This window comes from Miscanthus floridulus, chromosome 19 (assembly GCF_019320115.1).
Source record: "Miscanthus floridulus cultivar M001 chromosome 19, ASM1932011v1, whole genome shotgun sequence".
NCBI classification, from domain to species: Eukaryota; Viridiplantae; Streptophyta; class Magnoliopsida; order Poales; family Poaceae; genus Miscanthus; species Miscanthus floridulus.
The window spans coordinates 42,139,663-42,164,131 of NC_089598.1; the positions used below are offsets into that span (position 1 = coordinate 42,139,663).

General features: G+C 41.1%; 2 protein-coding genes across 2 annotated transcripts; both read left to right on the forward strand.

Moving 5' to 3' along the window:
* The first annotated feature begins 5,967 nt into the window (after positions 1 to 5,967).
* Positions 5,968 to 7,608, forward strand: LOC136529565 (3-ketoacyl-CoA synthase 5-like). The gene has a single exon (XM_066522640.1). The coding sequence runs from the start codon at positions 5,968 to 5,970 to the stop codon at positions 7,441 to 7,443; it is 1,476 nt and encodes a 491-aa protein (XP_066378737.1). The 3' UTR covers positions 7,444 to 7,608.
* A 1,262-nt stretch (positions 7,609 to 8,870) lies between these two features.
* LOC136527075 (uncharacterized) lies at positions 8,871 to 13,822 on the forward strand. Its single transcript, XM_066519697.1, has 7 exons — positions 8,871 to 8,911; positions 9,846 to 10,023; positions 10,113 to 10,214; positions 10,460 to 11,528; positions 11,625 to 12,148; positions 12,302 to 13,060; positions 13,187 to 13,822. Exons 2-7 carry the CDS (start codon positions 9,853 to 9,855, stop codon positions 13,820 to 13,822), a joined length of 3,261 nt encoding a protein of 1,086 aa, XP_066375794.1. The 5' UTR covers positions 8,871 to 8,911; positions 9,846 to 9,852.
* Positions 13,823 to 24,469: the final 10,647 nt, after the last annotated feature.

The window sequence follows — 24,469 nt, forward strand, 5'->3', positions numbered from 1 at the left end:
TTCCTATTTCCTTCCCTCCTCCTTTCTATTTCTAATTCTAATTTCTATTTTCTAATTTCCACCCTATGACCTTATACTTGTATACATCTATTCCAAGAATGTATACCACCCTCGGTGCGTCCTCTATGTTCACACTACTACAAAAAGTCAATTCACCACCGGCAGCTTCACCAAAGGTTTTGAGATAACCGGTGGTGATACATATCACCACTTGCTTATGACCTATGGGCCCCCTTCTGGCCGAATAACTGGCAGTGATGAACGCTTTCGCCGCCGGCTTGCCATATGGTCCGGCGGTGAGCAGAATCTCACCCTTCGCCTCTGTGTCGTCCGCCGAACTGGCGGTAGAAGGGTTTTCACCGCCGGCTACTCATCCTATGTCCGACGCTTGGAGAAACTGGTAGAGAATAGTTCTTTTACTACCAGTGCCAAGATGGGCATGTGCGCTATAGTAAGAACCGGTGGTGATCACCGACTGCGTGCGCTGGCACCTACATCATCATCGGATGGTACTCCAGACCGGCGTTGATATTCTCATCACCATAACTGGATGGTACGCGAACCGGCGTTGATGTTCTTGTCGTCACAGCCAGATGGTATGCCCGTCCGGCGTTGATGTTCTCATCATTGCCACCAGATGGTAGGATGGCCCAGCGTTGATATGTTCATCATCACCACCAATTAGTACGCTGCCTTGGCGATGATAGGTACATCGTCACTATCGGATGGTACGGCGGGCCAGCGTCGATGGTTACATCATCACCACCAGATCATACGCCGACTCGGTGTTGGTGGTTACACCATCACCGCCGGATGGTACGCCGGACCGGCATTGATGGACACATCATCATCGTCGGATCATACGCCAACTCGACGTCGATGGTTACACCATCACTGCCGGATTGTACGTCGGCCGGCCATCGTAAGACACCGCCACCGCCGTATGGTACGCCGGACCGACGGTGATAAAATACCGTCACCACCGACGCACAGCCGACAGAGATAAAGGTCGCTGATCATCGTCGACATGCACCAACGGGGGACAAAACCGTCGGTAATGGGGGTTCTGGAGCCGGCGGTGATTAGCTTTCTGTAGTAGTGTCACTTAGGTCCAAGCTTTTGCCAAGGTTAAAGGTGCACACACACACAAGTTTTTATTTATTTGAAGGTTGATCAAATTTTATTAGCAAACATAAAACCGAAAAGAAGCAACTCATGGTTAATTTAAAATGCATATGCTCACACATGCTACTTTTTGGGGTCTACTTGTGCAAATATAGGTGTTTTCCTAGCAGGATCACTCACCAATCATGGGTTTGTTGGAAATTTTTTTGAAAGTTGACATTTTGGTTCTTTGGATTTTTCATGGATGTTACACTCTAGCAATCGTAGAGCTGAAATCACACTCAACGCACTCCCCAACCTGGCGCCCCATCTGTCGTGGGTTTGTAACCGTGGCAAGCATCGTGGTTGTTCATCGGATGTCACAAGTGTGGGTCTCCGGTGGCTAAGACACTCAAATACACAAGAGAGACAAGGCAGTTTATCCTTGTTCGGGCTATCGAGGACCTACATCTATTACTGAGGAGTTCTTTATCTTTAGGAGCACCCAAATCGGGGGTTTACAGTGGAGCAGAATCAGAGTTCGGTAGGGGATTGCTTGGTGCTATCCTACGGCTCGTCAGTGGTAAGGTTTCTCCCCAACGAGTAAGGGAATTGGCCCTATCTCTTGCTGGGTTACCAGGGGAGGAACACTCTGTTGTTCCTCTCAATTTGTCTCTTGGTCGATAGGTTCTCTGTCCAATCAGCTTCTGGATGTTTAATCTGTTGCTTTGTTCATCCTTAGGCCTCTCTGGGAGCCAACCCTCCCCTTATATATCGAGGAAAGGTCGGGTACAAGTTGATTTGGGGGTTTTGGTTTGTGGTCTTTGTGCGTTGAGTGTAGGTCGCTGTCGCAGCGTGAATAGACCTTGGTCTTGTCATGCAGTTGGTAGAGCCGCGGGCGCCGCCTGACATCATTGAAGCCCCTGACACTTGACCGTCAAGGGTTGTATATTGTGGTCTGGCCTCCACCGGGTGAACCTTCTTGAGGCTTCCTTGGCTGCGAATGAGCCTCGACTGGGGGCTGATGAGCGGGCCCTGGAGCCCTATGGCCCCGAAGTCAGTGAAGTTGATTGTCCTATTGTGTCACACCGGTTGTGTGACCCTGTCGAGGAAGTGGCCAATAGCACATCACGCACGTTGAATGCACTGGCGCCGTTGGATCTTTGTACTTGTCGAGACCTTGGATGCTCGGCTAGTTAGCAATCGCTTGGGTCCTCAGTCCCCTGCCCGAGCATTCGATTGAGTTGGTGTCTGGCTGGAGTTAGGCTCAGGCTACCGTCTTTCGAGAGCCTAGGGCTCTAGCGAGCCCCTGAGCCCTGAGCAGTGGACGTGGGAGTGTTTGGGCTTTGCCTAACTCCTGACCAAAGGGTGCGCATGAGCGTACCCGATGGGTATAGCCTCTGAGCCTCCGAGCGACCATGAGAGGTCAGTCGGGGGATTCGTCGATCCGAAACTCTTCTCGGAGACTTAACATACCCCTATGTTTGACTCTCGTCACCGGCCTAGCCGGTTTGGGACCTGGCTAGGCCGTCCTGTTGTGTGCCTCCACCAAACCAGCCAGGCCAGCTCCCTATGTTTGTCACTGACTGGGCTAGCCCGGCCCCAACAGAACCTGTCGAGCTGGTTTGGGGCCCAGCTATAGGCCAGTTTCCCTACTCTAGTCCAAACCGGACTCTTTTGGAGATCAGTTTTTGGACATGTTTTTGCATATGAAACTTAGAGATTATGATTTGGACTCATTTTTTATTGGGATATGACCACCCCCGCTATATATCAGAGGATTATGGTCGATTGAAGGATCCAACACTCAATCGTATTTTTTGTATTTATTACCCTATTTTTTTTCTTTTTCAACCCTCTTGTTGTTTGCTGCATCTCACTGTGAGATTCATCAGCGTTCTAGGTAGCCTTGCTAGTCCCAGAACAACCCTAGGCGTGCTCCTCCCCGACGGGTCCTCCCGAGAGGCGTTCTTAGGCTTTTGCGGCGAAGGATGGGCTCTAGATCGGCCTAACCGTTCTCTAGATCAGTTTAGTCATTCTTGGAGTTCTTTACTACGTATGTAGGTTGATTGCAACCTAGGATGTGCTAGCCCATGCTGGTGTTTGATTTAGATCTCAATCTAACGTCAATAGGAGTATAATGTTGGATATGTATAGAAAGATTCCAAGTAATAATACTTTGACATGTAATCCAAAATTTTGTATAAATAAATGTACAGAGTGTTTTTTTAACATGTGATTTCAAAGTTTTTTTTTCTTAACTAGATATATGTCCGTGCGTTACATGGGGCTACAAATTTTTGCCCACACCTAAAGCGACACATGTGGTTTGTTGTTTTGATGAACATATTGAGACTATATAAATCTAATTATATAAATGTAAAGATCGTTTCATGATCTTTATTACCTATATCGTGTAGATCTAATTTATAGAAACATAACAAATTTGTTTCACTTTTTTAATACTTATTATGTGACTCATGATCTGTATCGCATATATCATCAAATGTCTCCAAGAAAGATTCTTTGTTTAAGCGTCCATGATCCGCCTAACTCTCACTATAACGACCTCTACACGATGACAACATGCTTGCATGCCGCAGCTCTTCAACTGGTTCATCAATTGGAAAAAAAATTGTGTGGACTCTGGGTTCATTGCGTCCACGATGAGCCTCCTTCCTGATGCATGACGCGTGGCGCGGCTTCTAATCAGACGGCCAGCACGAGAGGCGCACGTCGTGGGCTCCCTCGGCTCCTCGCGTTCACGCGGCTCCACGGTCCACTGCGGCTCCTCGGCTCTGGGCGTGAGTGCGGCTCCTTCGTAGTTTCTCGAGTACACCATACCCGACACTCTGAGGCGGAGTCGGAGGTCGCTGCGGCGGCGGCGGCAGCAGTGGGCTCGTGACCGCGTCGCACATCAGCAGGCAGCAGGTGGTCCAAATCGGCCAGGAGCACACGCCCCCACGCTCACCTGGATGTCCGCCGCGAAGACCGCACGCAGCTTGGCGGCGGTGGCGGCAGCGATAGCAGCGGGTCCATGGCCGTGCATGACATCAGCAGCAGGTCGTTGAACGCAGCCATGAGCAGGCCTGCACGGCGATGATGGCACGATCTATTTGCGTAGTTTGGATCGTATTCCCGCGATCGTATTCCTGTAAGACTCCGAGACCTGACTTGGAGGAGCCGAGCGCCCGAGCCGATAGGAGCCAGCCGGCCTTGCATGCGAATACGAGCTGCCGAGAGAGGTTACGTATAGCTGCCGTCTGATTAGAAGTCGCACCACGCGTTATGCATCGGGGGAGGGGGCTCATCGTAGACGCAATGGACCCAGAGTCCACACAATTTTTTTCCCATCAATTCATGGGTCACGGTGTGGAAGCCAATGGTGAGGAGATGTACACGTGGAGGAGATGAAGACCGATCGAAGGCCAGGAAGGCGGTGGTGGTGGCGGGGGCCAGCAGCCGGGTTCTAGCAACAACCCTAACCCTAGCAACAGCAATGCCTGTGAGGCGCGCTTGACTCGGCGGCTGACGATGGCTGTGGGACAACGGCGCCTGAACAACTGCAATGGATCTCACGTGCTCCTCTAGAGGACAGCTGGGGCACTTATTATTTCGTCTTCATCAAATGCATAGAAGTTGGATGTTGGATCCTACGTACCTTGGTCAGCACCTTGCTGCAGGGCTATGCCGTCACAGAGGATTAGAGTAGGAAGTTGGGCATCGGGTGAAGTCGCCGAGGTTTAAAATAACAGGCTATGGCAAATAGTTGCATCTTTTTTCAGAAGCTATAAAGCTATAGCATGGCTATAGCAGAGCTATCACAGACAACGGTTTTTAATAAAAACAATGAAAATTAAAAATAATTCATTCATAAAAACATAAGAATAATTATGAAATTTGGTGAACGCATATATATGTTTCTAAGGCCTTAGGAGTCTACGGAACATTATTTAATATAAAATTATAGCATGATTTGTGAAACTCGTATTCAATTTTCTATAAAACCAACTTAGAAGCAAAAGATAAGTAGATAATAACTAAATTGTCACTCTAAAAGCTGAGGGGCTACGGGCGGGGCGAAGACAAGGAGCTGACGATAACAGTTCATATTTTTTATTATTCTTATTCTTACTTATTGTTATCTTATTCTTATCTTATCTTATCTTATCCTACTTTATTAAAGAATAAAAAGTAAGACATAAGAAGGGAGAAAAAGACTACTTCGCGGCCCGAGCGCATGCCAGGTAAGGTCGTTGCTGTAATTCTTTTGGCATAAGGATCGCACTGTAAAAGGCTTTATACATATTGCCTGTAAAATTAAACAACATATATGTATGTGTAACATATTTTACGTGTTTTAGTTATTGTGTTATAGAATACTAGAATTTGGTAACATATATCTGGAACAATATTTTTTTGTACTTGTTACTATAATCGTTGGTAGCACATCTGTGTTGCTATGAAATTTCTCTGTAATAAATTGATCTATGTGTTACGAGAATATGTTATAATATCTATGTTTTGTAGTGGTGTGACCTATTAAATTGTGTCGTTCTTACTCAAATGAATGTATTTTTGTTAGAATAATCATGTTAATAAGATAATCTCAATTGTTACTTCAAATCTTTAGGCCATGTTTTAGAGATATGTAATGCATCAAATCAAAATATATGTAACCTCAATCTCTTTGTGACTCAACAGTTACCTTTTGGGATTGTCAAGAAGTTGGAAGTCTCATCGAAGTAGCTGTATAGTTATTCACGCCTCCAGCTTCCCTCTCTGTCCTTCACAACCATGCTCAACTACATATATATATAATATATATAGGCAGCAGCAGAACAGTAGAAGAGTATAAACAATATGGCCTTGTCACCTAGTCAGAGGCTCCTCAGATCTCTGTACCAAGTCATTGTGAACAATGTCCTGGTTGCCATTGCCGTTTCGCTTACTATTGCTGTCATCCTTGTGGCTGCACAGTTTGGTTTCAGTGAGCACATTTTCCATCTCCGTGTCCTTCGACCCATTTACTTGTTGCTAGCTGCCTTGCTACCAGCAGCTGCATTTACCTTCTACCTTGTGAACCGCTCCCACGATGTATATCTAGTCGACTATGCCTGCTTCAAGCAAAATTTTAACTGCCGTGTTCCCCTGGCTACATTCAAAGAGTACATAATGCAATTCATGCCATTCCTTGATGATCGCAGCATCCACTTCTTAACACGTATGATTGACCGCTCTGGCCTCGGTGAAGAGACTTCCTTGCCGCCTAGCCTCCATTACATACCTCCGAGCTTTGGTTTTAGTCAGGGCCATGCTGAAGCTGAGTTAATCCTGTTTTCAACAATTGATGACCTGTTCAGTAAGACATGCATCAACCCGTCTTCCATCGATGCACTGGTTGTTAACTGCAGCTTATTTGCCCCAACACCAACCTACAGTGACATGATCATAAACAGATACAAGCTTCGCAGCGATATCCGCAGTGTGCACCTCTCTGGTATGGGGTGCAGTGCGGGTCTCATTTCGGTGGGGCTAGCCAAGAACCTGTTGCAGATCACTCCACATGCCTCGTATGTATTAGTGGTCTCTACGGAGTCAATGTCGCACATAAATTATCAAGGGAAGAAACGAGAAATGCATCTGCCCACCGTCCTATTCCGCATGGGTGGCGCCGCTGCATTGCTATCGAATTCAAGAAATAAGGCGCGATTCCGACTCAAACACCTTCTGCGAATGATTACCAGCACCAGCGAAAGTGCTCATCGGTGTGTCATGCTGGACGAAGATGGCGAGGGAAACTTGGGGATGAGCCTTTCTAAGGACCTTATTGCTGTTTCTGGTGAGGCATTGAGGACCAGTATCATTTCCATTGCGCCCCTTATCCTCCCACCATCAGAGAAGCTACGGTTTTTGCTTTCCTGCATATCGAGGAAGGTTCTCAACAGCATGGTGCCACTATATGTCCCAAACTTCTGCGTGGCGATAGAGCACTTCTGCGTTCATCCCGGTGGACCAGCAGTGATTGATTCTGTCCAAGATAGCCTCCGTCTATCTGATAGCCATGCCGAGCCGTCACGAATGACGCTTCATCGTTTCGGGAACACATCAAGCAGCTCTTTGTGGTACGAGCTAGCATACATTGAAGCGAAAGGAAGAATGCATAAGTGTGATCGAGTATTGATGATTGCCTTCGGTTCAGGGTACAAGTGCAACATCGCTGTGTGGGAGTGTATCCAACCACCCCACAGTGCTGATGGGTCATGGGCCAAGTGCATCCATCGGTATCCAGTGAAAGCATACTCAAACAAAATAACTACTAAGCGCCACGTTGGCTGAGGACATGCAATCCCCCAAACCACACTCCTACAAGAATGCATGTCTCTTTTATTAGTTTCAAAAAAAAAATGAATGTCTTTTATTGTTATAGGAAGTAAAGATTGCATGTCACAGAACTGTATCTTATTACTTTGCACCCGTACAATAAAGATTACCCTTCAATTAGCATTGTTTTTAACATGGACAATGCTACCGTACTCCCATTGCTTTATCGCTTTTCCTATATTTCAGGTTCATTTCAGGCAACACTCTACCGATTAGTATAAGTAAATTGTTACTTTTGTGATTTATTATTTGTCGATCTTTGTGTCATAACATATCCAATTTTTATCCTTTTCTGACTATAGAAATAATTTTAAATAATAAATTGTCTTTGTGCCAACATATTAGATTTTGTCAGGTTTGTGGTTTTGTCCAACGAGTTTTTTTATTCTTAGAATAAAAAATTACAGATTGAGTCTATAGAAATCACAACGAACCAAAAGCAATTTTAGTATAAAATATATGTAATAACCGTCGCCTGAAAGAAAACTAAAATTTAGACACCCGAAATTTAGCAAATCCCTTACTTTATAGGAGGTAATAGTTCAAAGCAATCTGAGCTACTCATCTGTCATGAAATATACGAAATTTAGTTTTGTCCTAAGTCGAACTATATTAACTTTGATTAAGTTTATAGAAAAGAAGAAAAATAAATAGGACTTCAAATTAGCTTAATTAGATATATTTATGAAACATATTTTTATAATATACCTCTTTGTTGTGGTAGATGTTAATATTCTTTTCTATAAATTTAGTTAAAATTACTATAGTTTGACTTAGGACAAAACTAGATTTATTATGTTTCAGGATAGAGGGAGTATTGATTTATAAGATTTTATGTTAATTAATTCATTAATCTAAGAAAAAATATTTTTTTCTGAAATCCCATAATCACCGGGAAAAAAAGAAAGTGGGGGACCCTTCGCTCCGTGATTACATAGAAGCGATTGAGTGGCCTGCCTCCTTTTTGGTGTGCCCGCACTAGAGAACAGACTTTAGAACGATGTCCTAATTTGGCATTAGCCTCGGCATTTTTTGCCCCCGGGACTAAAGGACCCTTTAGTCCCGGTTGGTAATACGAACCGGGACTAAAGGTCCCTGCCCAACGGTCGTCCGCGGGGCAGAGGCCTTTAGTCCCGGCTGGTATTACCAGCCGGGACTAAAGGTAAACCTTTAGTCCCAGCTGGTAATACCAGCCGGGACTAAAGCTTTTAGTCCCGATTTGGGTGATGCCCCGGGAATAAAGATTAATCTTTAGTCCCGGTTTGGACCCCTAACCGGGACTAATAATCCCGGTCCTATAATTCAGCTCATTTCTTCCTCCCCGAGCCCGAGCCATTCCATTCAAACTCACTGCCTCTGTTTTTCAGCTTGCTGTTGTTCTTGCTCTCTCCCCCTCCATTGGTGTTGCTCTTCGATTTTGGAGGTAACAAACTTAATCCTCTTATGTTTTATCAGTAGCTTATCTCATTTTGCGATGTAGATGCATGTGTAACTTTATATGTTGGACTTTATTATGATTTTATATGTAAACTTAGAAAATTGTAGAAAATCCGTACTAGTTGAACTTGCGGACCGTGTTCAAGTCGGCGAGCATGTTCTCTGCCGAGCGGTAACGGACGTCAAGGAGGAGCTTTGATTCTACGAGGGAGAGCGGCAACGGTCGTGGAAGACCGTGTTCCCTTTCTCGTAGAATCGGAGCTCTTCCTTGGCCTAGTACGGTGCCGTCCGGTGGAGAAATGCTCGCCGAGTTGATCACGTAAGCAAGGTCAACTAGTACGGATGGTTATTTATTGAAACATGTTTTTGAGCTATAATTTGATGGATATTTGATAACTTCAGACCTACAAATGTCATCTACAAATGTTACTATCCTCGGCAACCTAAACGTCCGCGAGCTCGCCGATATCGAGCAGGTCACTTAGAATTATTTTTTCCATGAAATGAACTACTTAGAAATCATGCCTTTTTTAGAATTAAATTTTCCATGAAATGAAAAACTTAGTAAATAGTTAGAAAATTATAGAAAATCCGTACTAGTTGAACTTGCGGACCGTGTTCAGCTCGGCCAACATGTTCTCTGCCGAGCGGTAACGGACGTCAAGGAGGAACTTTGATGCTACGAGGGAGAGCTGCAACGGTCGTGGAAGACCGTGTTCCCTTTCTCGTAGAATCGGAGCTCTTCCTTGGCCAAGTACGGTGCCGTCCGGTGGAGAAATGCTGGCCGAGATGATCACGTAAGCAAGGTCAACTAGTACGGGTGGTTATTTATTGAAACATGTGAAATCCGTACTAGTTTTGTTTAAATATATCATTTTAGAAAATATGAAATTTACACTAGTTTGCAAAAATAAGTATAGAAAGTAGATGACAACTGGTACCGGATCATCGGCCTCTTGTTCGGTTGCGAAACGACTGAGGCCAGAACTCCCTCTCATTATCTGCGGCAAGTGTAAGCAGAAGATTGTGATGGAGTACCGAGTCAAGAGACAGGGACCCAACAAGGGCCGTGTTTTCTACAAGTGCCCGGATCGCGATGTGAGTTTCTTACGCATTTTATCTTTATGGCTAATTGACCTGCTTTTCTTGAATATTTTTGACTAAATATTTTTTGGCTTTAATTACAGTGGGAGGGCAATGGATGCGATGGTTGGTACTGGGAGGAAGATTATGCTACATACGTGCAGAATTTGGGTGCGCTTGAGGTAGCGGCTGCTGCTGATGAGGCAGTGAGCCAGCAGGAGAAGCTTATTGATATTCAACAGAAGAATGATTTGTCTGTTTTAGTTGCGTACGATCACGAAATAATTATGTTACTGAAGTGCATTGTAGTTTTAGTTTGTTTAGTGATAGTTGGGATTGCTTACGTTGTAGCCAGACTTAGTTAATTAATCAACCGTGTGTGTGTCATTTATGTTGTGTAATAAAATACTAAATTATGTTCAAGGTTTTCATAATTTGTCGTGTAATACAGATTATGTCACGCCATTGGATGTACAATGCCGATCGCCGCTCCCAAGACTTTATTGAGGGCTTGCACTATTTCTTAGGTGTGGCCGAGGCAAATAAGCGGGATGGTTTCATGTGCTGTCCATGTGCCCTATGTAAGAATTTAAAGGAATATTCAAGCTCAATGAGTCTTCATTCACATTTGCTTAAGTCAGGTTTCATGTCAAACTATATATGTTGGACTAAGCATGGAGAAAGCGGGGTCATGATGGAAGAAGGTGAAGGAGAAGATTTAGACATTGATGACATTATTGCTCAGTATGGTGCCTTTGATGATACTACAATGGGGGGAGATGAAGAAGAGGTAGCGGTAGAAGATGATCTCGGTGATGCTCTTGGCGATGCCATTCGTGATGCACAACAAGAATGGGAAAGTGAAAAAGAGAAAGTTAAGTTCGAGCGCATGCTTGAGGATCATAGGAAGTTGCTATACCCGACGGCCGAAGAGGGGCAAAAAAAGCTGGGTACAACACTGGAATTGCTACAATGGAAGGCAAAGAATGGTATATCCGACAAGGCATTTGGGAATTTATTGAACCTCATAAAGAAGATGCTTCCGAAGCCAAATGAATTGCCCACCACTACGTACGAAGCAAAAAAGGTTGTCTGCCCATTGGGATTAAAAATCCAGAAGATACATGCATGTCCTAATGACTGCATCCTCTACCATGGCAATGAATACGAGAATTTGGATGAATGCCCGGTATGTAAAGCATCGCGGTATAAGATCAGGCGCGATGATCCTGGTGACGTCGAGGGTGAACAACGTCCTAGAAAGAAAATCCCTGCCAAGGTTATGTGGTATGCTCCTATAATACCACGCTTAAAACGTTTGTTCAGAAATAAAGACCATGCAAAGTTGTTGCGGTGGTATAAAGAAGACCGTAAGGTAGACAATATGCTGAGACACCCAGCTGATGGGTCCCAGTGGAGAGCGATAGACAGGGAATTTCCAGAGTTTGCAAATGAGGCTAGAAACTTAAGGTTCGCCTTAAGTACAGATGGTATGAATCCTTTTGGAGAGCAGAGCACTAGTCATAGCACTTGGCCAGTTACTCTATGTATCTACAACCTTCCTCCATGGTTATGTATGAAGCGGAAGTTCATTATGATGCCGATCCTCATCCAAGGTCCGAGGCAACCTGGCAACGATATTGATGTCTATCTGAAGCCATTAGTTGAAGAACTTCTAGTTTTATGGAACAAACCAGGTGTACGTGTCTGGGATGAGTACAAACAAGAACACTTTGACCTACGAGCAATGTTGTTCGTAACAATCAATGATTGGCCTGCTTTAAGTAATCTTTCAGGTCAGACAAACAAAGGATATAATGCATGCACACATTGTTTTGATGACCTTGACAGTATATATTTGAAAAGATGTCGAAAGGTCGTGTACCTTGGCCATCGTCGATTCCTTCCGTTGAATCACCAAGTAAGAAAGAAAGGGAAGCATTTTAAAGGTAAGCCAGACCATCGGAAGAAGCCTCATAACCGAACCGGGGAAGATGTACTCGCAATGGTCAAGGATGTGAAAGTAGTATTTGGAAAGGGACAAGGCAGTGAATCTGTTCCCAAAGATGCTAAGGGACACGCACCCATGTGGAAGAAGAAGTCCATCTTTTGGGAGCTACCCTATTGGCAAGTCCTAGAGGTCCGCCACGCAATCGACGTGATGCACCTAACAAAGAATCTTTGTGTGAACCTGTTAGGATTCATGGGTGTGTACGGGAAGCCAAAGGATTCACTTGAAGCACGCCAGGACTTGCAGGGCATGAAAGAACGAGACAATCTTCATCCAGAGAAGACAGATGATGGACGTCATTACTTAAGTCCTGCTAGCTACACGCTTAGCAAAGAAGAGAGGGACAACATGTTCGAATGTCTAAGCAGCATCAAGGTCCCATCGGGATTCTCCTCCAATATAAAGGGTATAATAAATGTGCCAGATAAGAAATTCCTAAACTTAAAGTCCCATGACTGCCACGTGCTTATGACGCAATTGCTTCCAGTTGCTTTAAGAGGAATTCTACCTCCACATGTACGTCTAGCCACCGTGAAGCTATGTGCATTCCTCAATGCAATTTCTCAGAAGGCAATCAATCCAGTGGAACTAGCTACTCTACAGAATGATGTGGTTCAATGTCTTGTCAGCTTTGAGTTGGTGTTCCCTCCATCCTTCTTTAATATCATGACACACATCCTAGTTCATTTGGTGAAGGAGATTAGTATTCTTGGACCTGTGTTCTTACATAACATGTTCCCCTTCGAGAGGTTTATGGGAGTCTTGAAGAAATATGTGAAAGTCCGTTCTAAGCCTGAAGGAAGCATCGCCCAGGGCTATGGAACAGAGGAGGTCATTGAGTTCTGTGTTGACTTTATTCCTGACCTTGCCCCGATTGGTGTTCCCGAATCACGACACGAGGGGCGACTCAGTGGTAAAGGAACTTTAGGGAAGAAAACATATATCGGCATGGAAGACGATTATTTCAATAAAGCACACTACACAGTTCTTCAGAACTCGTCATTGGTGCATCCGTACATCGAGATACATAAGGAGTTCTTACGATCCAAATTTTCAGGGAAGACTGAAGCTTGGATTAGGCGTCAGCACATGGAAAGTTTCAGTGGTTGGTTGCGAAAAGAATGTCAAGGCGATGACAATATTGATGAGCAACTGTATTTGTTGGCTAGGCAGCCATCGTGGCATATCCTCACGTACCAAGGGTACGAGATAAATGGGAATACATTTTACACAGTTGCCCAAGATAAAAGGAGCACCAATCAAAATAGTGGTGTTCGCATAGATGGAACAGATCCAAATGGGAATATACAAACATATTATGGCCGCATAGAAGAGATATGGGAACTAGACTACGCACCTAATTTTAAAGTCCCTTTGTTCCGGTGCCAATGGGTGAAGCTGACCGGAGGAGGGGTAACAGTCGACAAAGAGTATGGAATGACAACAGTGGACCTCAACAATATTGGGTACAAAGAGGAACCATTCGTCCTTGCTGCCGATGTGAGTCAGGTGTTCTATGTGAAAGACATGTCTACAAAATCAAAGAGAGGAAAAAACGAAGACATCAACTCAATGATCAATGAGCCAAAGCGCCACATAATTCTTTCTGGGAAAATAAATATAGTGGGAATTGAAGACAAGTCAGACATGTCAGAAGATTACGAAAGAAATGTCCGAATTCCACCCTTCATAGTGAAGAAAGATCCAAGCATCATGTTAAATGATGAAGACACTCCATGGTTACGACAAGATCATAACCAAGGGTCATACGTCAAGAAGAAATTCACTGTTGTGCCCGCATGATACAACGATGCATGTTTAATATATTATGTTTTAGAGACGGATATTATGTAATATGTTATGACTTTGACTCTAGTATTATGAACTCTAAATGACTTCAAATTGAAAAGTTTTGAATACCAAGTTTGTTAAACTCAAAAAGATCTACAATTGTTGTTTTGGTCAACTTTCCATTTGAGAAAGTTTGGACGGTTCAAATTTGTGATTTTTAAATTTCGACGCCTACAAACTAGTTTTCGGGACCCTAGATTGTCTCAAATTGAAAAGTTTTGAATACCGAGTTTGTTAAGCTCATCAATATATACAATCCTTATATAGGCCATTTTTTCATTTGAGAAAGCTTGAACAAAATGTAGTTCAAATTTCACAAGTGTGTGACATAGTTTTAGAAAGTATATATGAGATTCAAGAAGTTGTGACTAGTGTTTGATAAAAATTTCTCAAATGGGAAAATGAGCTATGTAACAATTGTAGATCTTTCTGAGATGATCAAACTTGGTATTCAGAGTTTTTTCATCTGAGGTCATTTAGTGTCTCATTTGAGCAAGTTTGACCAAGTCAAATTTGGTCAAATAAAAAAACAACACTTTGACTCTAGTATTATGAACTCTAAATGACTTCAAATTGAAAAGTTTTGAATACCAAGTTTGTTAAACTCAAAAAGATCTACAATTGTTGTTTTGGTCAACTTTCCATTTGAGAAAGTTTGGACGGTTCAAATTTGTGATTTTTAAATTTCGACGCCTACAAACTAGTTTTCGGGACCCTAGATTGTCTCAAATTGAAAAGTTTTGAATACCGAGTTTGTTAAGCTCATCAATATATACAATCCTTATATAGGCCATTTTTTCATTTGAGAAAGCTTGAACAAAATGTAGTTCAAATTTCACAAGTGTGTGACATAGTTTTAGAAAGTATATATGAGATTCAAGAAGTTGTGACTAGTGTTTGATAAAAATTTCTCAAATGGGAAAATGAGCTATGTAACAATTGTAGATCTTTCTGAGATGATCAAACTTGGTATTCAGAGTTTTTTCATCTGAGGTCATTTAGTGTCTCATTTGAGCAAGTTTGACCAAGTCAAATTTGGTCAAATAAAAAAACAACACTTTGACTCTAGTATTATGAACTCTAAATGACTTCAAATTGAAAAGTTTTGAATACCAAGTTTGTTAAACTCAAAAAGATCTACAATTGTTGTTTTGGTCAACTTTCCATTTGAGAAAGTTTGGACGGTTCAAATTTGTGATTTTTAAATTTCGACGCCTACAAACTAGTTTTCGGGACCCTAGATTGTCTCAAATTGAAAAGTTTTGAATACCGAGTTTGTTAAGCTCATCAATATATACAATCCTTATATAGGCCATTTTTTCATTTGAGAAAGCTTGAACAAAATGTAGTTCAAATTTCACAAGTGTGTGACATAGTTTTAGAAAGTATATATGAGATTCAAGAAGTTGTGACTAGTGTTTGATAAAAATTTCTCAAATGGGAAAATGAGCTATGTAACAATTGTAGATCTTTCTGAGATGATCAAACTTGGTATTCAGAGTTTTTTCATCTGAGGTCATTTAGTGTCTCATTTGAGCAAGTTTGACCAAGTCAAATTTGGTCAAATAAAAAAACAACACTTTGACTCTAGTATTATGAACTCTAAATGACTTCAAATTGAAAAGTTTTGAATACCAAGTTTGTTAAACTCAAAAAGATCTACAATTGTTGTTTTGGTCAACTTTCCATTTGAGAAAGTTTGGACGGTTCAAATTTGTGATTTTTAAATTTCGACGCCTACAAACTAGTTTTCGGGACCCTAGATTGTCTCAAATTGAAAAGTTTTGAATACCGAGTTTGTTAAGCTCATCAATATATACAATCCTTATATAGGCCATTTTTTCATTTGAGAAAGCTTGAACAAAATGTAGTTCAAATTTCACAAGTGTGTGACATAGTTTTAGAAAGTATATATGAGATTCAAGAAGTTGTGACTAGTGTTTGATAAAAATTTCTCAAATGGGAAAATGAGCTATGTAACAATTGTAGATCTTTCTGAGATGATCAAACTTGGTATTCAGAGTTTTTTCATCTGAGGTCATTTAGTGTCTCATTTGAGCAAGTTTGACCAAGTCAAATTTGGTCAAATAAAAAAACAACACTTTGACTCTAGTATTATGAACTCTAAATGACTTCAAATTGAAAAGTTTTGAATACCAAGTTTGTTAAACTCAAAAAGATCTACAATTGTTGTTTTGGTCAACTTTCCATTTGAGAAAGTTTGGACGGTTCAAATTTGTGATTTTTAAATTTCGACGCCTACAAACTAGTTTTCGGGACCCTAGATTGTCTCAAATTGAAAAGTTTTGAATACCGAGTTTGTTAAGCTCATCAATATATACAATCCTTATATAGGCCATTTTTTCATTTGAGAAAGCTTGAACAAAATGTAGTTCAAATTTCACAAGTGTGTGACATAGTTTTAGAAAGTATATATGAGATTCAAGAAGTTGTGACTAGTGTTTGATAAAAATTTCTCAAATGGGAAAATGAGCTATGTAACAATTGTAGATCTTTCTGAGATGATCAAACTTGGTATTCAGAGTTTTTTCATCTGAGGTCATTTAGTGTCTCATTTGAGCAAGTTTGACCAAGTCAAATTTGGTCAAATAAAAAAACAACACTTTGACTCTAGTATTATGAACTCTAAATGACTTCAAATTGAAAAGTTTTGAATACCAAGTTTGTTAAACTCAAAAAGATCTACAATTGTTGTTTTGGTCAACTTTCCATTTGAGAAAGTTTGGATGGTTCAAATTTGTGATTTTTAAATTTCGACGCCTACAAACTAGTTTTCGGGACCCTAGATTGTCTCAAATTGAAAAGTTTTGAATACCGAGTTTGTTAAGCTCATCAATATATACAATCCTTATATAGGCCATTTTTTCATTTGAGAAAGCTTGAACAAAATGTAGTTCAAATTTCACAAGTGTGTGACATAGTTTTAGAAAGTATATATGAGATTCAAGAAGTTGTGACTAGTGTTTGATAAAAATTTCTCAAATGGGAAAATGAGCTATGTAACAATTGTAGATCTTTCTGAGATGATCAAACTTGGTATTCAGAGTTTTTTCATCTGAGGTCATTTAGTGTCTCATTTGAGCAAGTTTGACCAAGTCAAATTTGGTCAAATAAAAAAACAACACTTTGACTCTAGTATTATGAACTCTAAATGACTTCAAATTGAAAAGTTTTGAATACCAAGTTTGTTAAACTCAAAAAGATCTACAATTGTTGTTTTGGTCAACTTTCCATTTGAGAAAGTTTGGACGGTTCAAATTTGTGATTTTTAAATTTCGACGCCTACAAACTAGTTTTCGGGACCCTAGATTGTCTCAAATTGAAAAGTTTTGAATACCGAGTTTGTTAAGCTCATCAATATATACAATCCTTATATAGGCCATTTTTTCATTTGAGAAAGCTTGAACAAAATGTAGTTCAAATTTCACAAGTGTGTGACATAGTTTTAGAAAGTATATATGAGATTCAAGAAGTTGTGACTAGTGTTTGATAAAAATTTCTCAAATGGGAAAATGAGCTATGTAACAATTGTAGATCTTTCTGAGATGATCAAACTTGGTATTCAGAGTTTTTTCATCTGAGGTCATTTAGTGTCTCATTTGAGCAAGTTTGACCAAGTCAAATTTGGTCAAATAAAAAAACAACACTTTGACTCTAGTATTATGAACTCTAAATGACTTCAAATTGAAAAGTTTTGAATACCAAGTTTGTTAAACTCAAAAAGATCTACAATTGTTGTTTTGGTCAACTTTCCATTTGAGAAAGTTTGGACGGTTCAAATTTGTGATTTTTAAATTTCGACGCCTACAAACTAGTTTTCGGGACCCTAGATTGTCTCAAATTGAAAAGTTTTGAATACCGAGTTTGTTAAGCTCATCAATATATACAATCCTTATATAGGCCATTTTTTCATTTGAGAAAGCTTGAACAAAATGTAGTTCAAATTTCACAAGTGTGTGACATAGTTTTAGAAAGTATATATGAGATTCAAGAAGTTGTGACTAGTGTTTGATAAAAATTTCTCAAATGGGAAAATGAGCTATGTAACAATTGTAGATCTTTCTGAGATGATCAAACTTGGTATTCAGAGTTTTTTCATCTGAGGTCATTTAGTGTCTCATTTGAGCAAGTTTGACCAAGTCAAATTTGGTCAAATAAAAAAACAACACTTTGACTCTAGTATTATGAACTCTAAATGACTTCAAATTGAAAAGTTTTGAATACCAAGTTTGTTAAACTCAAAAAGATCTACAATTGTTGTTTTGGTCAACTTTCCATTTGAGAAAGTTTGGACGGTTCAAATTTGTGATTTTTAAATTTCGACGCCTACAAACTAGTTTTCGGGACCCTAGATTGTCTCAAATTGAAAAGTTTTGAATACCGAGTTTGTTAAGCTCATCAATATATACAATCCTTATATAGGCCATTTTTTCATTTGAGAAAGCTGTAGAACAAAAATACTACATTTTCTCTATTTTTATAGGTTCAACAAAAAATTCCTGTCAATTTTGGTCAAAAACCGAGAAAAAATTGAAACATTGACGTTACAATAATGTGATAATAAATTTCCTATCGAATAATATTAGTTTTATTAATTTTAAGTTAGAAATATATTTTTGCATTAACAAAATACTTAGTATTAGTAACATTTATATTCTATATTCATAAAAGAAATTAAAAACTTTAGGTTACAAAATTTTCCTATTTACAATAAATAATTAGTTAATCAATAGTATTTTTTAAAATAAATATTGCAAAGTATTGAAGTTGCTATGGAATTAATTGATTAACCTAGTATTAAACAAAAACAAAATCCCAGGCCTTTCCAATTACGCTGGCGGGTTGGCAAATTTTTCAGGGCTTCAGTCCCGGCCCAGACCAAGAACCGGGACTAAAGGGTGGGCGGCAATTTAGGTGCCCGCCAAAAAATACCTTTAGTCCCGGCTGGCAACACGAGCCGGGACTAAAGGACATTTAGTCCCGGCTGGATAAGACCAACCGGGACTAAAGGGTTGGACCTTTAGTCCCGGTTGGTATTACCAGCCGGGACTAAATGTCCTTTAGTCCCGGCTGGTGTTACCAGCCGGGACTAAAGGGTCGCAGGCTATATATATCGAACGTCTGTTCTGTTCATCTTCGATCTCGCCTCCGTCGCTCAGCCGCCCGCCTGGCCGCGCCATCCGCCGTCGTCGAGCTCGTCTCTGCCGCGCCGCCGTCGTCGTCTACCCCCGCCCGGCCGCGCCATTCTCCAGGCCTGCATCGCCGCATCCCGTCTCCGCCGCCGCACCCGACCCCACCATCCGTCGCCGACGCTTCCCGCGCGCCCACGCCGTACGGCCTCCGTCGATCGAACTCGATATGATCTGCGCTGCTCTCGATCGGCTTTTTTTTTAGATTTTTTTTACAAAGTCTCGGCTGTATGTTAGATTAAAATAAGTACATGTAGTTTATTGTTAGTTTTTTAGTTATTTTTAGATAGTTTTTGATATATTAGATTTAAATGTATTAAAATTTAATTAGTATTTTATTTAGATAGTTTTTTTAGATAGTTTTTTATTATAGTTTTTGATATATGTTAGATTAAAATGTATTATCTTACTAGTTTATCTAATTTCATGTTAGATTTATTTAATTGGATTTAGTAATTATATATTCTATCTCTCTATATATATTATATCTAGAGATAGATTCTATATGTATACATATGTACTTAATTATTTCTATATGTATATATACATGTACTTATTTTCATGTGTTGAGAGAGAGAAAATTGTATCTAGAGAGACATTCTATGTGTATCACATGCATATCTAGAGATATAGATCGACATATGCACTTATTTCTATGTGTTGAGAGAGAGAGAAAATATATTGTATCATTCTATGTGTATATATATACATGTACTTATTTCCATGTTGATGAAATATTATGTGTTATTATATTTAATTGGATTTAGTAATTCTATATGTGTTATCACATGTACTTATATTATGTACCATAGTAATTCTATCTATGTGTTATCTTGAAGATACAAATGGCTGCTCCGAATGATAACTTGAGTGATGACATAATGGCGGATATTATCAACGCCGGCACCAATGTGGATGTAGATGACACGAGTCAGTACTTTGCTGATTATGAGGATATCCTGAATATGCCGGTGGTTGAAGATCAACAAATTGTCGCGCAAGAAAATACTGGCGAGGTATATTCGATTATCTATCATCTCTTATAGATGCATGCGTACGTATATTTGTTGTTAATCGTTGTGTTTGTACTCATGTAGCCGGTCTCTGGATCTACATCAACCACCAACAAAAGTAGGAAAGTCCGAGGGCCAAAAAAGCCATTAGAGGGCCGTTTCATAATATCAGAATTCGACACCGACACCGGCAAACCATTGGGACCACATGCTCAGACATATGTCAATCAATGTGGGTTCGTTGTAAGGGATAGGATCCCAGTTAGTGCTCGTGAATGGAAGCAGAAGATATCCGCTCCTAATGTTAGTTTTGTATCTGATCGTGACAAGAACCTAGCTTGGAGTGATATCACTCAACATTTCACATTACAAGCAGATGATGCTTTGAAGGAGCTAGTGAGGGATTGGACAATGAAGAAGATGGCAACATTGTTCCAGAGTTGGAAGAAGACATTGTATAAAAAGTTTATCTTGAAGAATGCTACGCCGAATTTCAATGCTAAGGCGTTTGTCAAGTTGGAGTCCCATTGGGATGCCTTCGTAGAATACAAGACATCCCAAGACAGTGAGGAACGTGTGATGAGGAATCGGCAGAATGCCCGACAGAAGCAATACCATCATCGCATGGGATCAGGTGGTTATAAGAGTGCTATTCCCAAGTGGCAGAACCTAGAAGCAGAGATTACTGCCAAGGGAATCATACCTGAAACAATAGAGAAGAACTGGCCTCAACGCGCGAAGAATTGGTTCTACGCTCATGGGGGAAGCCTAGACCTAGACACTGGCAAGCTAATTTTCGGCCAAAAAATTGAGAGAGCAACACAGAGACTAGCTCGTGCTAGGGAAGAAGCTGATAGTGGTGTTTTCAAGCCCAACAGAGAGAAGGATGAATTGACATATGCACTAGAGAATCCCGAACACGGTGGTCGAACAAGAGGCTATGGGGCGGTTCCTATGGCTACACGCATTCCCAGCAGACAAGGATACCTACAGAAGCCGCCAAAGAAAGAAGGATGAGGAGGCAGAACGAATCCGTGCATTGGAGCAATTTGTTGACGAGTCACGACAAGCATTGCTTGAATCACGTGAACGAGAAAAATCTCTTGAGGCAAGAATGCAGGAGGAGATCAAGAGGCAAGTGCAGCTAGCAATGAGTCAAATGCAATCGCAATCAACGCCGGGAGTCACCATTAGCCCCGTTGGTCAGATGAAAAGTAGTTGTGCTTCTACGGAGCTGCCAGTTATTCAAGACGACGCTGGGTTGCGCTTCCCTGTTGATGACATTACCGAGCCTCTAACAACATGTGAGCTGCACATTCCAGATGGTAATAATGCATCAATCATGGTGGCTGTCGGGGTTGTATCTCCAATAGACCGAACGAAGACACCAAGAATCCATGGGTCAGTTATTCAACCTGGATATGCTAGCGTCTCGGTCGATAGAGTGCTCAAAGGTTACAGCAATGTTCCTCTTGACATTGAAGGCGGTGATGGGGAGAAGACACTAGGAGAAGCAGAAAAGACATTTATTCAATGGCGCAAACGCTTCATCATCATTCCTGGGGCGCCACCGCTTCCCCTACCTCACCCTAGGTACGAATGAAAGTGAATGAAATATTATTTTCCATTAATTTTCTATTGGCTTAAAAAATAATTGACACACAACTTGTTTTTGTAGCAGGGTCTCCCCCCAGCCTAGCCTAATCATTCATTCCCCATCTCATCACAGCATCGCGGGGGGCGAGACGACTTCATCCCCACGGCGATCGCCAACTCCTACACCGGCCCCATCGCCTCCACGACGATCTCCAACTCCTACACCGGCCCCACCGCCTCCACAACGATCTCCAACAGCCTCCACGCCGGTCTCCACCAACACCGGCCACATCGCCTCCACGCCGGTCTCCAACACCGCCCCCACCCCCTCCACAGCGACGCACTACAAAGACGTCTAAGGTCCCGGCGGCAAAGAAGACCCCGAGAAAAAGAGTTATTTCTCAAGAAATACTTTCTGAAAAAACTGATGAGCAAATAGCAGCTGAAGAAGACAAAAAAGTGAAAGATTTTTTTATAGATACCAAAAAGAAGAGTCAAGCGAAGCTTAAGGAGAAGCCGTACTTTTACCTACCACGAGAGGTGCTGAGGCAGAAGGTCGATGCTCACAAGAAAAAGATGATTGAACTTCGTAAGCCTTCGCCACTATCAGACTATGACCGCTCCCTCGTGAAGTCACATGATGCAGATAAGAAAAGGAAAAGAGCATCAGGGAAGGATGTCCCACAGCTCGGACAACAGAAGCAACCAATGCAAAATCTTGTTGTTGCTAATCAATATGGTTCCAACATAGAAGTCTATCGACCAGACAACTCTGGAGAAGTGTCGGTTCAAGCCCTTAATGCTTTTTTTCAAGATACTGGTTTAACCTTGGATCAATTGACGGGCAAAGCTCCAATCCAGAACCTGGAAGTTGATACCTGGAAGACTTATAAATATGGCAAAAGTCTGTACAACCCTGCGGCTCTGAATGAATTGGGTACGCAAATGTACTTGCTCAACAAGTGGTACATGCAGGCGTGTGGCAGGGGTGAGCAGTGGATCTTTGTCAGATTTAGAGACCATCATTACTTCCGTGGCGATGACATCTTACATATTAGTTTCGAAGAATTGCATCAACTATACCACATGGACGCTCTGGACAAATCAATCATTAGCTCCTTTTGTTTGTAAGTGATTCTTACTTTTATTTAATAAACTCACTTCCATGCGTACGTGTATATAATTATCCTCACATGTAACTTATATTTATATACAGATTCCAGATGTCAGAGCTCCAAAGAATACAAGACACCAGTGTTGGCTTCATTGATCCTTATATCGTATTCAAAACCGGTATTATTGTCAAGGAGCGATGGGTATCTGAAGCACAGGAGAATATCATGATGTTCTTCGTGAAGCAGCACGACAAGACAACAATACTTTTCCCGTACAACTTTGAGTAAGTGTTAATAATAATGTAGTCTACACATTTTATGTAATATCAATACAACTTATATGCATGTACGTGTGTGTATAAACCAATGCAGTTTTCACTGGATACTCATTGTCATTGAGTTAAACTCAAGTCGGTTACTAATCTTTGACTCGTTGAGAAAAGAACGGGCACTATACCAAGATATGATAGACATTATCCAGGGGTAATTTCGATCTCTCGCGCACAACTATTATTGAATAGACTTTGCCATAATTTATTAACGATCGTACATTATTGGTCGCACAGGGTTTGGAAAGAGTTTATTCGGCAACATCGTAAGGATTGCAAGGCACCACTTAATGTAGTTGAAATACCAGTAAGTTGTACTATATACACTTCCCCACGTGTTTAATTACTATATCGTACTTCAATTTACGTGTGAGATGATGAGAATAATCTTCTTCTCGTACAGTGGTGTTTGCGGCAGGAACCAGGTAATAACTTGTGTGGATACTACGTTTGTGAATTTATCACTGCGCACATAAGAAGAACTCCTAAAGATGTCCTCAGAGTACGTATATATCAATTTTTATTTATTTTTAAATGAATATATATACATATATGTGTATTAATACTTTTCCTTTTATTTCAAATGCAAGACTGAATGGTTGAAACGAAGGGTCATGCAAAAAGACCATCTGAAAGCAGTTCAAGAGTCAATAGCAGGATATCTTCTAGAAAAAGTGCTAAATCCCAACGGCGAGTTCTACTTTGATCTTAAGGAATAAATGATGTAAATTAAATGTTTATTGATATCGTTATTTTCGAGAACAAGATTATGAAAGTGTTGTATATATACATATATATATATCTATAATATATATAGTTTCATACTTTATTCGAATATAATAATGCTCAAGATGAGAATTAGATATAATTATACGCATGCGTGTATTTATATTAGCAGCGTAGAATACGTACATAAAAACATATTATATATTAAACAAATACGTGTAACTGAACTGAAAACAAATTAAACAAAAAAAAAGAAAAAGAAAAGGAACCTTTAGTCCCGGTTGGGGTTACCAACCGGGACTAAAGGGTGAACCGTTAGTCTCGGTTGGTGTTACCAACCGGGACTAAAGGATGCGTCAGGTTTGCTCGGCTGGAGGGCCTTTAGTCCCGGTTGGTGTTACCAACCGGGACTAAAGGTCCCTCTTTAGTCCCGGCTCGATGACCCGGGACTGAAGGTTCCACCTTTAGTCCCGGGATCGTTGTCCCGGCGCGGTAACCGGGACTAAAGGCTATTACCGCCCGGGACAACAAGTCCATTCTGTAGTAGTGGCACGTTTGTGCACCACGTGCGTTATAGTGAATGAATTTTAAAACATGTTACAAATGCGTG

Bases quoted from the DNA above. Each gene is read 5' to 3' on its own strand.
- LOC136529565 (XM_066522640.1), top strand. From the start codon at position 5,968: ATGGCCTTGTCACCTAGTCAGAGGCTCCTCAGATCTCTGTACCAAGTC.
- LOC136527075 (XM_066519697.1), top strand. From the start codon at position 9,853: ATGACAACTGGTACCGGATCATCGGCCTCTTGTTCGGTTGCGAAACGA. The intron at 10,215-10,459 runs GTGAGCCAGCAG...CGTGTAATACAG, and splicing joins CGGCTGCTGCTGATGAGGCA to ATTATGTCACGCCATTGGAT. The intron at 11,529-11,624 runs GTCATAGCACTT...TCCTCATCCAAG, and splicing joins TTTTGGAGAGCAGAGCACTA to GTCCGAGGCAACCTGGCAAC.